General features: G+C 52.7%; 1 protein-coding gene across 4 annotated transcripts in view; it reads right to left on the bottom strand.

The window, feature by feature from the left end:
• RAB11FIP4 (RAB11 family interacting protein 4) overlaps window positions 1-17454 on the bottom strand; it is a 112867-nt gene that overhangs the window by 30426 nt on the left and 64987 nt on the right. For 2 of the 4 annotated variants that reach the window (XM_081579709.1, XM_081579711.1), the window contains exon 1: window positions 4488-4698. The exons of the other annotated variants lie outside the window; for them this stretch is intronic. In XM_081579709.1, coding sequence (XP_081435835.1) covers window positions 4488-4517 — 30 coding nt within the window. In that variant the 5' untranslated portion in view covers window positions 4518-4698. Of the gene's footprint in view, window positions 1-4487; window positions 4699-17454 lie in introns of those variants that run through there. 4 annotated transcript variants of the gene reach the window in all.

The following is a 17454-nucleotide window of genomic DNA, read 5'->3' as shown; positions in this document are numbered from 1 at the left end:
GCACTGCACGAGGGAGGGGGTGATAAAAGATGACTCAAGGGTGAGCGAGCTCCCACCCACCCTCCCACACTTCCATTCTGATTAGGCCTTCCTCTTTTCGATCCCTTAAAAGAGAAAAATACCCATGAGCAGAGCTGCAAATATTAATAATAACTGCTACAGAGCTTTGTTTTTATTTGAATCATGTTTACATTACTGGGGAAGAACCCACTTGTCTGAAAAGACGAAGCAGGTTAATCAATTAAAAATACATCCAACAGTTGGGCAACTTCCCATTTCTTGAAGGAAGTCAAGAAGAAGGGTAAGAAAAGTCAGTATTGTACCGTCTGCCAGAAGGAGCTGTGTCAAGGTCACTGGGAGCCCGCCTCTCCCAGACCCCTACGTGCCCCTTGGAGGTTGCACTGGTTTCTGGATACCCAGCTTCTCCTTCCACTTCACACACACACACCATCAGGGCCCTCAGCTATACAGAGACGGGCCCGAGGCTGCTGCCTAGGTTCGTGAGCGCCTCTGCTGGGCTCCCAAGGAGACCAGGGCACACAGGTGAGCTGCCACTTGGCCATGGGTAGACGGAGTGAAGATGGTGCTAAGGGAGACCAGGGAGCAAGAGGAAGACGAGGAAGCTGAGCCCTGGGGGCAGGGGGGCAGCCAGAGCGAGGTCGAGTGTGGGCTGCCAGCTCTCTGCGGGTCTTGAGGGCTGCGCCTGCTGCACCCCTGGCAGCAGTGGCCCGTGGGGACAGGGGGACAGCCCCGGCCGTGATCCGCTGGCTTAGACAGCATTTATGGACACCATCCAGGTGGGTTTTGCTGGTATCGACTTGTGGAACGGAAACAACAGTCTGACAAGGACAGTTTCCATATTTACTCGGACAGGCTCATCTGACCCAGAGACGGCCACACACCCACACCGCTCCCCAGGAATGCCTTCATGTCCAAACCCGTCGACAGCAGGGGCCTGATGAGGACCGAGCACTGAAACGCATCTGTGCCCGCGGCGTTCTCAGCTGCACGGCTGCTCTCCTCCTGGCACCCCGGCTGTCCCCTGGCACAGCACATCTGCCCCGGTCTCTCTCTCTCTGATCTCGGCAGCCTCCCTCCAGGTCCGTGGGTGCACCTCGTCAGCTGTGGTCCTACCTCCAGGCCTCTGTGGTCAGAGGCCACCTTCTCATGGAGGACTTCCCTACCCACTCTGTTTAAAAACACCTCTCCCCGCACTCCCCAGGATCCTGCTTTCTCTCCTGGCACCTCTTACGCTGCAGGTTTTCCCTGTTTGCCTGTCCTCTGCTGTCACAGTGTGCTCCCTGAAGGCAGGGGTTGCTGTTGGCTGGGTTCACTGCTGTGTCCAGCACAGAATCTAACACAAATTAGATGCTCAAATATTGCTGAATGAAGGAATTGCCTGTGCTGGGCAATGTGCTTGATGCAGGCTGGGGGAATGGGTATGGGGAAGGATCTGCGCCCTGGAAACCACCTGGAGGAGGAGACCGTGTACCATAGCCCGGGGACACGTTCACACAATGTCCAGACACCAGGTGGGTCTGCCCGATCAACACACCTGTCCTGTGCTCAGCTGGCCGTGAGCAGGTTATCCAGCTGCGGGACCAGGCAGTAGAAGCCTTGCTTGGTCCTCCTCATTCAAGAGGCCAGTGACTTGATGCCATCAACGCCCAGTTGCTGGGTCAAGTCACAGAGGAAAATGTCCACCCCAGGGATCCTGCAGAGCCAAGGCACTGTGCCCACTGCCAAGGCCAGGCAGCAGACAATGCCAGAGATGCTTCCTCATCCAAAGGCAATAAGCCTTGTGCTGGCGGGGGGACAGGGCTCCCTCTGCCCAAGCTGTCCCCCTGCCCCCTGTCCAAGGTCCTGAGTCCCTGAGGTGCCTACCTCCCAGAACTGCTCATCTGCTATTTTATTTGGAACCTTTCTCCACCTGCTCCACCTGCGTGCCTCTTCTCTATCTACACCTAAAATATAAAAGGCAAAGTGAGGGCTTCCCTGGTGACTCAGTGGTAAAGAATCTGTCTGCCAATGCAGGAGATGTAGGTTCGATCCCTGGTCCAGGAAGATCCCACATGCCACGGAGCCACAAAGCCTGTGCACACAACCACTGAACCTGTGCTCTAGATCCCCTGCTCTGCAACAATGGAAGCCACCACACCGAGAAGCCTGTGCACCGCAACTAGAGGGCAGCCCCTGCTCTGTGCAACTAGGGAAAAGCCTGTGCAACAATAAGGACCCAGCACAGCCAATAAATAAATAAAACTATTAAAAAAATAAATAAAAAGTGAAACTGTGAAGCCCCTTAAAGCAGGATCAGCTGTGAAATATCCCTTGGCATAAGAGCCACCTCAGAGGAGGGATTGGAGCCCTAGGAAAAAAAAGTTTCTAGCCACCTTGGGGAGGAATAAGGAGGGTGCTGGAAGGTGAGAGCTGAGAGAGTTCCAGGTGAGCAGCTGAAGAGAAAGCCCTGGGTGTGGGGTAGCTGGTCCCTGCAGGGGGGGAAGGGGCCAGGAGGCCATGAAGGGGCCAGTGTGCTTTGGGGAAGGGCCTGAATGCTCTGAAGAGAGGCCAGGAGGGAGGGGAGGGTGGAGGACAGGAGAATATTCACCAACCGGTTCTTCAGCTGAAGCCTAGTGCCTCCACAGGGCAGGCTGCTCCAGGGACTCTGATTTCTTCTTTCTGCCCTCAGCTGAACGAAAGTCCTTTCCAGGGACAGGCTCCAGGCAGTCTCTCTTATTGGTCCTTCTTGGGGCAAAGACCACGCCTCCTGCCTGCTTACCTGGTCTGGCTTGTCCTATCCATCCCCTAGGCACAGTCTTATCTCATGCTTGCCTTAGTCATCTGCCCCACTGCCTCCATCAAAGCCAGGGTCTCCAAATTACAGAGTTGTTCCCCAGTTGGCATCTGCCCGAGCTGTACTGCCTGCTACTTAAGAATCCCACAGGGGACACAGGCGCCTTGGTGAAGTCACAGGGACCTTGGAGACAAGCCAGATCAACTCCTACCTAAGGGCTGGGGCGGGGCAGGGTTGGGCAGGGAGCAATTCGACCCAGGTTATCAGTCCCCCACCTCCCAACAGCCTTCAAATACCTGGAGGGGTGGAAAGTGTCCACATTTTATAGCCCCTGGGCACATAATCAGCATTTCATGAATGCCAGCCCAACAGGGTAAGGCTTGGGACAGTCGTGGAGTAAGCTGATGGCAAGTGGGTGGCAAGATCAGTGACTTGCCAGTCAAAATCAGTGACTCTTAAGACTCCACCAAGGCTGGGCTAGATGGTTACAGGGAGAGAGAGAGAGATAAGAGAACCCTACTGCAAGGTTCTGAGGTGCACCAGCTGGGACCCTCCTCCCAGCCCTCACTGTAACTACATTTCACCAGGGAAAGGACCTGGGGATGTCCCTTCCCGGGAGCCCTTGCGATGAGCACCAGGCTCCAAAAAGGGAGGACAGAGGTTTGGTGGATCACCAGGAACCAGCCCAGCGGCTGCCACCCAAGTCGCACACACTGAGTATCCGAGCCCAGCTCCCTCACTCTCCTTTGAGGAGGCAGCCTGTAAATCAGTCAAGGAACACTGGCATGTCCCTCAAGGCTGAAAGATGTGTCCCCTCCAGCCATCTGTAGGAGAGCAGGGGAGAAGGAGACATGTGGAAAGACGTACCCTGGAGGGTGTGCAAGGATGGGAAGAAATAAAGTCCGGGGCTGCCTAGGGTTCCTGCAGCTCTCAGTTCTCCAAGTCTGCTCCGCCCAAACCTCAGAGAGAAGCGGCTATGACAACTGCCACGACTACCGGGGCGGACCTGCGGGTTCCTGGGGCCCTGAGAACTTGGAGCTGGGAGCCTGCGCACACGTCCAGCCTCCGCAGCCTCTCAGCTGGGAAGGAGCAGGGCCAAACCCCAAACCAGGCTGGTCCTCCCTCCTGTCTAGCAGACCCTCGAAAATGAGGGAAGCCCGGGAACAGGGTCCGTGTAGCCTGCGAGAGCTACGGGAAAACTTCGCCCGTGCACGGCCCGCTTTGGGACTCAGTAGGGCCAAGGGCAGGGAGCTAGGGCAACACTAGCCCCGGAGGGCCAGGCGCCCTGGGAGCCGAGGTGGGACGCGGGGGCGGGGGATGTCCCAAGGGAGGAGTCCGGGCAAACAAACCTCCTTCCCAGCCCACTAGATCCCCCTCTAAACACTTTATGAAACGGCGCCTAGGAGAGAACTGGCCGCCTCTCCTCGCACCCCGGGGCTACTGCTACCCACCCTCGCACCAGGGAGCCGGAGAGGGTCGGGGGTGGCGACTTACACCCCTGCGGCCCAACGCACCCAGGCGCAGGTAACCAGACCTCCCCGGCCAGGGCGGACCCTCCTAGGGAAGGAGCCGGCGCCCGGACTGCGGGCGAAGTTCCGTGATCCGGCAACTTCCCCAGTCCCAGGCCCACGGGCCCGGCAAGGTGCGCGTCGTCGGAGCCCCAAGCACCCCTCCGCCCCCGGTAGTCGCTTACCTGGCCCCCGGCGGCAGGCGGGGTGCGCATCCCCGTCCGGCCGCGCGCGGGTCGGTGTGCTGCAGAAAGGAGAGAACGGGCGGGAGCGGGTCGGCGGGGCGGACGGGGACGCTTCAGGCCGAGCGCTGGGAACAGCCCGGTGCGGCGAGCCGAGACTGCGTGCCGGGTTCGGCACCAGTTGACGATGCCGACCCCGCCCCCACCCGCGCCCGTTGCCGGGAGACCCGCGTGGGCCGAAGGGTTCTTTGTATCAAAGCTGCCGTGACATCACGAGGCGCCCGGGCTCCGGGATCGAAGGGGGCGGGGCCTTGCGCCGGGGGCGGGGCCAGAGGAGAAGGAAGCGCGGCCTGGGAACCCGAGCCGCAGGGGGCGGGGTCCAGGTAACCCCGCCCCCTAAGGTAGGGGCAGGTGGCGGGGGAGGCGCCGGTCATTGGCCGCGCGGCGGGCCCGGGCCACGCCCCCTTCCCCGGGCCCCAGTGGGCGCCTCCGGAGGTGGAGCTCGCCTGGGCCCTCCCGAGCCCGCGCCTCCAGGTTACTGCCGCTGGCGTTTGGGCGGCCGAGGCCCTAGGATTCCGGAGTTTGTAAATTCTCGAGCTTCTCAGGCAGGCTCTGTGGCCGCCGCTGCCCGCTCCAGGCTACTCTGTTTGCTGTCACTGCTAACTGGTTCACGTTTGCGGACGCGAACAGAGACCTGCCGACAAGCCTCGACAGCCGCCGTCGCCGCCCAACTGCCACCACCACCACCAGCTTGAGTAGTGACTCCTAAATTGATTCTCATCCTGAATCCCACTCACAACTTTCCCGACCTTTTGGTGTAAAGTCAAAGCTGTCTTTTTAACCAGTATGAGAATACAAAGAACCAAGCAAGCGGCAACAAGAACTAAAAAAAAAAAAAAACAAGAAGGAAAGGACCCCTTCTGTTGGAGCCTAGTAAATATAACATAAGTCAAAAATGTGCTCCCTCATAACTCTTCATTATGCTGCGGATTAAAAGAACGGCAAACTAAACCAGCAAAATTTTGCAAGTGTGGCTTCCCTTTGACTTGACGTTGCACTGTGTAACCAGGGGGAGGGTGCAGAGCAGACTTATCCTCCTAATTGTCTGGTTCAAGCCCATGTGAAGCTATCTTGGCCATCCCTGAGTTCTCACTGACCAACAAGGTGGCACTTTGGTATGGGTAGCGCCCTTTCGTCAAACATCAATACACACACACACACACACACACACACACACACAAATAGCGCCCTTTCGTCAAACATCAATACACACACACACACACACACACACACACACACACACACACAGCTTTTCAGCCCCCTTATCTTTGGCTCTTTGCTCTCAGCTTCCTCTCTCCCCAATATCTCCCTTGTAAACAATCTTCCAGCTGCCTTTCTGTTTACCAGGGCCTGTCTCTGGAGGCAAAGCATTCCACTGGGGCTCCCAGACCTGCTGGGGACTCTCCAAAATGGACAGCATTAGCTAGAGGGCGGGGAGCCTTCTGGCCAGGGTTGCATGTGGGAGGAGGCTGGGGCAGTGTAGGTGGCAACTCTATCACAACTGGCCCTCTCCTCCCTGCTTATGTGCTGCAGTTCTGAGATCTACATTTGGAGGCCACAGACTGTTTCTCACTCTGGTTTCCTGTCCACCCCTACAGTCCTAACACTCAGGAGCATTGTGGTGTACGAAAAAGAGCAGTGGCTTTGAAATCAGACAGACCTCCGTTTGAATCCTTTTGGCCAGTTGCAAGTCTTACAACAAGTTCTATGACATCTCAGACTCAGTATGTTCATCTGTAAAATGGGACTGGCACTGTCTACTTCATGGGTTGTTTTGCACCCTGACCTAGTGGGTACACTTGATTTTAGGCATTCATCAAAAGTGTGCTGCTTGAATGAGTCCACGCACCCTGGGCCTGCTCTGCCTTTTCAGCTCCACCCTGAGACCTTAGCTTGGCTCCCTCAGGTGAGGTTTTAGGGTGGTGCTGAATCCTGGGGTTCTGTCTCAGTTTCTCCTCTTTCCTTCCAAGTCTCTTGTTGCCCCTTAAGGATTATGAGGTTCCAGAAGGCAGGTCACATGACAGGGTCACCCAGAACAGGGGAAGAGAAGCAGAAACCCAAGGTGATCTTGGCTTTCTCCCAGTCAAGGTTAGTGAAGAGTCAGACTGTCAAGCCCCTCCTTGCCCCCACCAGGGGGAACCTGATGGACATGGTCCAGAGCTCCGTGGAGGGGGTGATGCTACTGATCCCTCTTTATTTTTCCTGAAACTGGTGTGGTGGGGAGCATCTCCAGGTATTTGTCCTGAGAAGTAGAATGACAGAGAGGAGTATCACAATATGCTAGCACTGGACAAGCTGAATTAAAGCCTGCCAGTTCTACAGTGTACCATGGGCAAGTCATGTAATCATTCAGAGCCTCAGTTTCCACCTCTGTTAAGTGGGAACAAGACCTTTCCTCTTCCAGTCGTGAGGTTTAAATGAAATGATAGGAACTTCCCTGGTGGTCCAGTGGTTAAGACTCCGCTTCCAATGCCGGGGGCCAGGCTTCCATCCCTGGTCAGGGAACTATTAATAGATCTCACATGCTGCCACTAAGAGTTCATAGGCCACAGTTAAAGATTGCGCATACCTCAACAAAGGTCGAAGATCCTGTGGGTCACAACTAAGACCTGGTGCAGCCAAATAAATAAATTAAATAAACACTATAAAATAAAACACTCATCCCCCATGTTATGGATGAGAAGACAGAGGCTCAGAGAAGGCTAGGAATTTGTCCAAAGTCACACGGAGAGATATCAGATGAGTAGGGATGGGGTCCTGACGGCCAGTGCCAGAACCCTCTCTTTCCTAGGGATGGGGTCAGACAAGCCCGAGGTGGGGAGCGGCAGGGAGGTGATGACTTCACAGTGCTTCCCCGGTGCTGTGAGTCTCCTAAGGGGTCTGACTTGTCTCTTCAGGAGAAATAACACTCTCATTAAAAACAGAAGCCCTCCCCCAGAGAACATACCCAGGAGTAATTTTCAGACTGCAAGTCACTCTAATGGATTCTTCTTATGTCATGAAACTGATTCTGCCACTGTCGATAGGAGCATACTCCCATGATGCTGAATGCCAAAGCCAGAGAGAAGCAGATGGAATGTTGACAAGCAGGAGTTAATGGTCCTCCAGAAGCTGATGGGGGCGGAAAACACATTATCACCTGGGTGATCCAGGTGAGGGAAGAGATTAGTGAGTTCTCTCTGTACCATGGCTATCTACCCCTGTTAACTTTCCTTCTGCTGTCACTGTGCAGGAGTTAGCTCAACATCAGAGGGTGTGAAGAGGCAACATTTTGTACATGTTTGGGGCCATGTGGGAGGCCAGGCTAAGCAGGTAGGGCATCATCATGGTGCAGTGGTTAAGAATCCACCTTCCAGGGGTTTCCCTGGTGGCTCAGTGGTAAAGGATCCGCCTGCCAATGCAGGAGACACAGGCTGGATCCCTGATCCAAGAAGATCCCACATGCCATGGAGCAACTATGCCCGAGCGCCATGACCACTTCGCCTGTGCTCTAGAGCCCAGGAGCCGAAACTATTGAGCCCAAGAACCACAACTACTGAAGTCTGTGTTCCTAGAGCCTATGCTCCACAACAAGAGAAGCCACCACAATGAGAAGCCCTCAAATTAGAAGGTAGACCCAACACACTGCAACTAGGGAAAAGCCCACACAGCCAGGCAGACCCAGCACAGCCAAAAATAAATTAATAAATAAACATAAAAAAACAAAATAAAAACAAATGAGCATGATTATGTTTTTTTAAAAGAAAAGAATCCACCTTCCAATGCAAGGGGTGAGGGTTCAATCCCTGGCCGGGGAACTGAGATCCTACAAGCCCATAAATATTATTAAAAAAACAAAAACAGGAAAAGAGCTCTCTGAACATTAGCAGGTGTTAACGTTAGTCAAACAACTGATGCCAACCAACATGAGCCAAATGAACAAACAGAGACAACAACATGAATAATACCAGAGTTGGGCAGGGGGTGAGCATCAGGTCCAGTGGTTCTCAAGCTGGGTTCCTTGAAACCCTCAGGGTTCTATGGAGACCTTGCAAAAGCGGGGTGAGGGTGTGCTCTACATAAGCAATAGGAACACCTCCACTTCTATCTGCTTTCCATGTAGGCGTCCACATGAAATTTCACACGGACAAGGTGTTCCATGGCTTAGAAGGTGTTTCAAATCACTAGTCTAGTGAAACCACTCATTTCCAAGCAAGGAGACAAGCCCAGAGGTGGGAAATGGCTTCTCCTCTCACAGTTCACAGCAGGATTAGCGCCTGGCTCCTGACTCTCTGTCTAGGGCTCCCCAAGACGAATATCAGTCATCAACCAGGACTGTCAAACTGGTCAAACCTGGTCACACATTGGACTCTATTTCTGTCCAAACACTGTATCACCAGCCACTGCTCTCTGTGTGGAAAAAAGCCCTGCATGTTGCTGGCTCAGACTTCACCCCCAAGCACTTGTCTTCTCTTGATTGCAAAGTCAGAAAGCATCACCCCAAGTATTAAACAAGTCTCAGCTTTCTGGGACTCCCCTGGTGGTCCAGTGGCTAAGCCTCTGTTCTTCCATTGCAGGGGGCACAGGTTCGATCCTGCGTTGGGGAAACTAAGATCCCACATGCTGCAGGGTGTGGCCAAACACACACACACACAAAACAAAGTCTCAGCTTTCCATCCCAGGGGACAAATTCAACCTTTGATAACATCAGCAGTTGCTTCAGAAAGAGAAACAGGTACTAAGGAAGTAGGCGGGATCATGGGATTACAGAGGCCTCTTAACCCCAAGGGAAAGACCTTCCCACTCCCCCACTGTGCCAGCAAGGGCCTGTCCAGGGGTCTGTGCTGCACAGGGAGGAGGAGGCACCCTGGACCACCCCTTGCCCTGGGAGCTGCAGTTTGGACAGTACATCACTTCTACCCTACCTAGCCCAGGAGCAGGTCTTGGACCAGGTGTGTGCCCCAGAAACATGAGCCCCCTTCCATTGGCAAATATCTCAGTGCTGGTGGCTGTTCTTTGGCTTGGACGCCTTAGCAATCTGCCCCGGGGCCTGCGGTCCTGGCTGATATCTATGCAGTCAGGCTGGGACCAGGTCCTACTGACTCTGGACATGGGCTGAGTGTTAGAAGGCTAGGCTCTATTTTTGTCAACCTGTGCTCATGTAAACAATGGGTTTTCTTACTCATGCAAACCCAATAAGCAGGGAAAATGGTCAGAGAACCTGCCTTTCCTCTGACTCACCCAATCATCTAAGAGGAGGTGGTGGCGGGTGAGGAGGAAACAGAACAAGGTCTTTGACTTGGACTGGCAGAGGGCAAGGAGGGGAAACTTCCCTGTCCTTTACTCTCTGTAAAGTCAGGTGACTGCAAACCCTTGAGAGCATAAACAACTCTCTTCTGTTTCAAATGCCTCCCCTGACCCTCCCTACCTCCTCCCAGACCCGGCAGCCCACGTCTCTGATTTTTAGGAGAGGATAGTAAAGCCATAGTTCCAAAATTGTACTGCGCACTGGACTCACTTGGGAGCTTAAAAAAGTCAATGCCCAAGATTTCCCTGGTGCCACAGTGGATAAGAATCTGCCTGCCAATGCAGGAGACATAGGTTGGATTCCTGGTCCAGGAAGATTCCACATGGCTTGGAGCTACTGATCCCGCGCTCAAGAGCCTGCATGCTGCAACCACTAACCCGGTGTGCTGCAATCAGTGCACCTACAGCCTGTGCTTGGCAACAAGAGAAGCCCCTACAGTGAGAAGCCTGTGCACCCCAATGAGAGTAGCCCCACTCGCTGCAACTAGAGAAAGCCCACACATAGCAATAAAGACCCAGCACAGCCAAAAAAAAATTTTAATTAAAAAAAAAAGTCAATGCCCAGGTTATATCAGATAGCAATGAAATCCCAACGGCTTGGGTGGGAGCCAGGCGTCAGCTGTTTTTAAAGATGCCCTAGGTGACTGCAATGTAGCAAGGTTTGGGAACTACTTTGCCAAAGGCTTGTGACTACAGTGGGAGTTGGAGCGATTGCAGGTGCAGGTGCCATTAGTTCATTCATTCATTCCTTCATTCACTCACACATCTTCTATGAGCCAGACCCTTTTCCTCGTGCTGGAGACACAGCTGTAATGAACAGTCTCAGTTTCTGTGGCCCCTGCTTTCAGGTGGGGAGAGTCAGACAAAAATCAATGAATGGATGATGTACGTGACATATACTATGAAGGAAATGAAGGAAACCAAAGCAGGACAGAGACTTTGGGGGTAGGGGGCTATTTTCACCCTGGAGTTAGACACTGACTTTTGCTTCAGGGAAGAGCAGCTGGGCCCCCGCCCGCTGTCCCGACTTTATCTTGCCGTCTGGGTGAAAAACAGCTTTCCCTGGATATTCCGCAAGGTCCTGCCTTCGGCCCCTCACAGGGCTCCCTGCTTATGTCTTTCCCTTAAGCTATTTCTTTAGGTGGGGCCTGGCATCTCTTCTGAAGTTCCTGAGATGGAATTTGAAAAGAGAGAAACAAGGAAATGAGAAGGACCTTTTCCAAGATCCAGCTGCCCTCCTCCTAGATTGTGTCAGCTCTGAGCTCTGAAGAGATACCCTCTGCCCTAGTGAGTGCCTTGGCCAGGGGCTCTGCAACCAGAGAGAGACCACTTCCCCTGCAGCTTATTATTAATAGCAGCTAGTAGTCATGTACAGATGTGAGAGTTGGACGATAAAGAAGGCTGAGCACTGAAGAATTGATGTTTTTGAACTGTGGTGTTGGAGAAGACTCTTGAGAGTCCCTTGGACTGCAAGGAGATCCAACCAGTCCATCCTAAAGGAAATGAACCCTGAATATTCATTGGAAAGACTGATCCTGAAGCTGAAGGTCCAATACTTTGGCCACATTATGCAAAGAACTGACTCCTTGGAAAAGATACTGATGCTGGGAAAGATTGAGGGCAGGAGGAGAAGGGGACGACAGAGCATGAGATGTCTGGATGGCATCACCAACTCAATGGACATGAGTTTGAGTAAACTCTGGGAGTTGGCGATGGACAGGGAGGCCTGGTGTGCTGCAGTCCATGGGGTTGCAGAGTTGGACACAACTGAGCGATTGAACAACAATAGCTAACTATTGGAGATCTACTGTATGCCAGTCATTTCTTCTCATTTATTTTACTTCAATCATCTTATATGACAGATATACTGCACCTAGATTACAGATGAGGAAACTGAGGCTTGAAAGGGTTAGTGCTATAGCCAGGGTGGCAGAACCAAGATGCACACTCAGATCTGTGGGCCCATGTCCAGGACTCCCAGTTGCCTCTCTTACTGCAAAACCAGTTAATTGGCAGCAACTGAATGGTCTGAAATCAGCAGAAACTAATTAATAAGGATGATAAAAGACTGTGAAGAAGTCAGGTCTCCTGCCCTTCTCCATCAGTCTTGGGGCGGCGTCCATTGTCCAACTCAGCATTACTTTAATCAGTTGCAGCTCTTACCTGGCTTCTGTGATGTGTCCCCATGCACCTCGTGAGATGTCCTGGGGAGCATCCTGCCCTTGAAGGTGAGATATCATCCTCCCTGCCTGGCTGACCACATGCGAGTGGAGAGCTGGCCACCCTTCTGGTGGGAACTTGGCTGCTGCCTCCTGCCCCAGAGACAAGCCCAAGGAGATGAGCCCTGATTTTTCCCTGGGTGCTACTGGATGAGAGAAGAAGGATGGGGCCAGGACTCCAGGGAGAGAGAGAGGGAAGAAATATTTTTTGCTTTCAAAAATGTATTTTGCAGAGCCCCCATTGCACTCTGAAAGCATAAAAAGGGCTTTGTGGTTGAATCAGCAGGCAAAACTCTTGGCTCCTCCTTGGAGATGTCACAGAGCATGTCAGGGGAGAGAGCCTGGGGGTTTCTTAAGGCTGTCCAGCTTTGGACAGAACCCCTTCTTACTGAACTAACAACAAAAGGACTCGGTGTTGTAAGGAACATATTTGGGAAAACAATGCACCAGGCTCCTGGCACGCTCACACTCAGACACACAAACATACACAATAACACGATGTTAGTGTCTTCATTTTAAAGATAAGAATAGCAAACACCTACAAACACTTATGCACCAGGCTCTGTTCTAAGTGCTTCACATGATATTCACTCATTTAACTTTCACAACAATCCAGTGAGGCAGGTATTATCCCCATTCTACAGATGGGGAAACTGAGGGTTAACGAGGTTACTGAAAGACATAAAGCCTATAAATGGAGAGCCAGAATTCAAACCCAGGGAGCTGGCTCCAGAGACTGTGCACCAAATAAAAAGGAGGCTCAGATTTGTAACGTCACTTCCTCAAAGCAATCACAGTGGAACCAAGATCATTTATTCATCCAGTCACTAGTTATTCAAACATTCACTGAGCAGAAACCACAGGCCAGCCACCTGGAAATATAAGGGGACCCAGAGTCCAGGGCTCACTGGTGCCAGAGCTGGACACCCAGGGCTGAACGCTAAGGCAGGGGGGTTCCCTGCCAGGCATTAGCATGTGTGCACACTCGTGTGAGCTGTGTGTATGAATCCCCAGAGTGGCCCTCCTCTCGAGATGCTGGGGTCCAAACACTGCCTGGGCTGCTGTGTCCTTGAGCTGCGGTTTCTGTATACGATGGGGTTCTGTGCCAGCTCTTTTCACTCCAACCCCAGGCTCCTTTCTCAGCCCCACAGCTTAGCGTCCGAGCTGCCCTCTCTCCTGGGTCACCCACCCCAACCCTCCCCATAGTCGTTCTGGAGGCAGCCTGCCCAGAACAGCTGCTCTCCAACAAGGTGGGGCCCAGGCCTTCTGAACCCTCCTCACAGCCCTGTGAGTCCTTCTTGCACCCCTGCTCTCAGCAGCAATTCAGACATGCCCCAGGGACGCTCTAGGCTGGAGGCCATTCATCTCAGGAATTCAGCAGCCCCTGAGAGGAACATGACTTTGAGACAAGCCTGGGAGTGGATGAACCTCACCTTACATCTTTGTTTTCAGGGCAGAAGGACATATCCTCAAGGGCTTGTAATTCCACTTGGAGAACACAGTCCCCCACAATTGTCTCCTCCATTATCTGGAGATGAGAAAACACCCCAAACCCACAACAAACAAGCTGGGCGGTAAATGACAAAAGTAGGGCTGCGGGTTCTGCAGGATGAGAGGCCTGGAGCGGGGCTAGGAGACGGCGGGTGGTGGGCAGGGAGGCTTGGTGGGGTGGGGCAAGGCCAGGGCCAACAGCACACTTGGACCCACCCAGGCTGGGCCTGGCTGCCCCTGAACAAAGAGGCTCATCTGGAGCTGGGAGCCGGCCTCCCTCTCAGACACACACACCTCGTTTGTGGCTTCTCTTCCAGGGCCAGGCTCGGCAACGGGAAACCAAAGGCCCTGGCCCCGGGACACTGAGCCAGTGTTTTTCCCACTTAGGGGAAAACCGCAGCCTGGGCAGGCGGACTGAAGAGGCTGCTGTGTCCAGGTACAGACACGGGAGGGGCCCGGCGCAGAGGAGGCCCTCTCAGGGGAGGGAGAGAGGGGCTGCTCCCGGGGGCCCGGAAAAAGAAACCTTTCTTCCCAGGCCCAGCCCCCTGCCGTCTCACTGGACCACAGGGCCACATTCACAGCTGGCCAGCCAGGTTCAAGCCCCAGCTCTGCTTCAAGCCAACAGCTAGTGTTCAAGTCGATTCCTGCCAGTCCCTGATCACATTTTCGTTAACCAATCAATACCTGACCTGGTTTTCTGCATGTTTAAAGATGTGTTATTTGATGGATGGTGTTGATTCATTAACACTGAACTCACAGCCCTGTATGCGTGAGTGCTAAGTCGTTCAGTTGTGTCCGACTCTTTGCTACCCCATGGACTATAGCCCGCCAGGCTCTTCTGTCCATGGGGATTCTCCAGGCAAGAATACCGGAGTGAGTTGCCGTGCCCTCCTCCAGGGGATCTTCCCGACCCAGGGATCGAACCCTCATCTCTTATGTCTCCTGCATTGGCAGGTGGGTTCTTTACCACTAGTGCCACCTATAATTCATGCTTGAACAAAGCTTGTGCACCACGCATTTTCTCCACGAGGCATATCACAGCCTTCCCACACTCGGAAACATGAGGAGCACTTCAGTCCTACACGTGAGGGTCATTTTTAAACAGCAAAAGCTGGCCCCCCCCGCAAAAAAAAAAAAAGAACAAAAATGCAACAACATGGCATGAAAAACACTGTTGAAGGGACACTTGTTCGCAGAATGAGATGAAAGTGAAGACCTCAGTTGGGCAACTCAAACTGTCATCTCTGAGCATGTCTGCGATGAGCACGAAAATGCTGTGGGTATTGATTTGGGTATTGATTATGCCAAAGCCTTTGACTGTGTGGATCACAATAAACTGTGGAAAATTCTGAAAGAGATGGAAATACCAGACCATCTGACCTGTCTCTTGAGAAACCTGTATGCAGGTCAGGAAGCAACAGTTAGAATTGGACATGGAACAACAGACTGGTTCCAAATAGGAAAAGGAGTACGTCAAGGCTGTATATTGTCACCCTGCTTATTTAACTTATATGCAGAGTACATCATGAGAAATGCTGGGCTGGAAGAAACACAAGCTGGAATCAAGATTGCCGGGAGAAATATCAATAACCTCAGATATGTGGATGACACCACCCTTATGGCAGAGAGTGAAGAAGAACTAAAGAGCCTCTTGATGAAGTTGAAAGAGGAGAGTGAAAAAGTTGGCTTAAAGCTCAACGTTCAGAAAACTAAGATCATGGCATCTGGTCCCATCACTTCATGGGAAATAGATGGGGAAACAGTGAAAACAGTGTCAGACTTTATTTTTTTGGGCTCCAGAATCACTGCTGATGGTGACCGCAGCCATGAAATTAAAAGACACTTACTCCTTGGAAGGAAGGTTATGGCCAACCTAGATAGCATATTGAAAAGCAGAGACATTACTTTGCCAACAAAAGTCCGTCTAGTCAAGGCTATGGTTTTTCCAGTGGTCATGTATGGATATGAGAGTTGGACGGTGAAGAAAGCTGAGTGCCGAAGAATTGATGCTTTTGAACTGTGGTGTTGGAGAAGAGTCTTGAGAGTCCCTTGGACTGCAAGGAGATCCAATCAATCCATCCTAAAAAGATCAATCCTGGGTGTTCAATGGAAGGTCTGATGTTGAAGCTGAAACTCCAATACTTTGGCCACCTCATTCGAAGGGTTGACTCATTGGAAAAGACCCTAATGCTGGGTAGGATTGGGGGCGGGAGGAGAAGGGGACGACAGAGGATGAGATGGTTGGATGGCACCACCGACTCGATGGACATGGGTTTGGGTAGACTCCGGGAGTTGGTGATGGACAGAGAAGCCTGGCGTGCTGCAATTCATAGGGTCGCAAAGAGTCGGACACGACTGAGAGACTGAACTGAACTGAACTGATTGATTTGGGGATTACAAATACATTTTAGCAAGTAAGCAAATCTGCAGTTATGGAATCTGTAAGATATGAGGATGGACTGTGTCTGTGCTATAGGGTGACCGAGGGATGGGGAGGGAGGTGAGTGTTGAGTGAAATAACTCGCGAAGAACACTTAGAGGTGTGGGCCAGCGGCACGGTGGCTAATGCATCTGACCACTAACGGTGCGTAGAACAGTGATAGCGCCACACCTACCTGTAGTGTTACTACCTCTGTTACCTGCTGAACAGGTAATCGATACCTTTGTTGCTCCCTCTGCTTGCAATGTCATTCCTTGCACTTTCTCCAGCTCAGAAAGCCCAGAGGCCAGGGTTTCAAGTCAGTTTGGGGCTGGGTTTGAATCACACCTTCACCACTGGCCAGCTGGGAGCTCTCAGGCCAAGTCGAGTCTCCTCCTTTCCATGCAGCATTGCTTCCCCCTTGGTCACCTGAAGCTGATGATCACCTAATAGGAGCAACCAGAAGAGACCCTACTCCTGATCCCTCCACAGGTCTGCACACCCATTTGTGCTGGTCTCACGCCTTAGATCTGCCACAATGCCTGGTTCACAGAGAGACTCTTCTCTTCGGATCCTAGACCTCCTCCCTTGAAGGTTCTTTGTCCCTGCAACCACCCCCAACCTCAGACACTTCCTGCATTATCAGTGTCCCCTTTGAAATGTCTTTATCTCCATACCAGACTATGCCCTGGCTTTGAAAATCCCTCCTGAAGCTCCGCAGGGCGGAAATGAATAAACCAGAGCCACGTGGGTCCTCACCTCACCGCAGCACTTGACCCGGTGGGACCTGCCTCTTTCACCTTCTCAGCCTGGCTTCTAGCATGCCTGCCTTCCTGGTTTCCTCCCCAGGACTGACTTCTCCTTTTCCTGGGGCTCCCAAAGGTTTATGTCCAGCTTGGACCTCTCCCCCGAGGTCCCCACTGTCCATGGAGGAAGTTTACTGAGGGGCGTCTTAGGGGTCGACCCAGAGAGGGCACGAGGGAAGCAGGATGGAGCAGAGGGGGAGGTGAATAGTAAGGCAGTTGTAACGAGGCCTCACCTGACCCTGCAGGTGCTCTGGAGCTGGTATAGCCCTACAGAGTTGTCTCCAGAAGAGGGCAGGGGAGGGACTTCCCTGGTGATCCAGTGGCTAAGACTCCATGCGCCCAGTGCAGGGGCCCAGGTTTGATCCTTGGTCAGGGAACCAGATCCCACATGCTGCAACTAAAGAGTTCACATACCACAACTAAAGATCCTGCATACTGCAACAAAGATGCAAGACGCAAGATCTCCCGTAAGACCCGGCACAACCAAATAAGTCAACAAAACTTCAACAACAACAACAACAACAACAAAAAGGTATTGAGCACCTAACAGTGGGTGGCTCACTCTAGGTGCTTAAGGAGTGCTAGTCCCCATCCTACCCCACTCCAGCCTACCTGGTTCCTTCCAGTGGATCATGAGAGCTATGTTTCATCCATCTCCCACTTCTGCCACACCTGTCAATCCTAGGGAG

The sequence above is a fragment of the Giraffa tippelskirchi genome, chromosome 3 (genome assembly GCF_054371585.1).
Source record: "Giraffa tippelskirchi isolate mGirTip1 chromosome 3, T2T-mGirTip1v1.2.pri, whole genome shotgun sequence".
In the NCBI taxonomy this organism is placed as follows: Eukaryota; Metazoa; Chordata; class Mammalia; order Artiodactyla; family Giraffidae; genus Giraffa; species Giraffa tippelskirchi.
The sequence above is the reverse complement of the archived record's forward strand: the minus strand, read 5'-3'. Positions and strand labels throughout refer to the sequence as shown.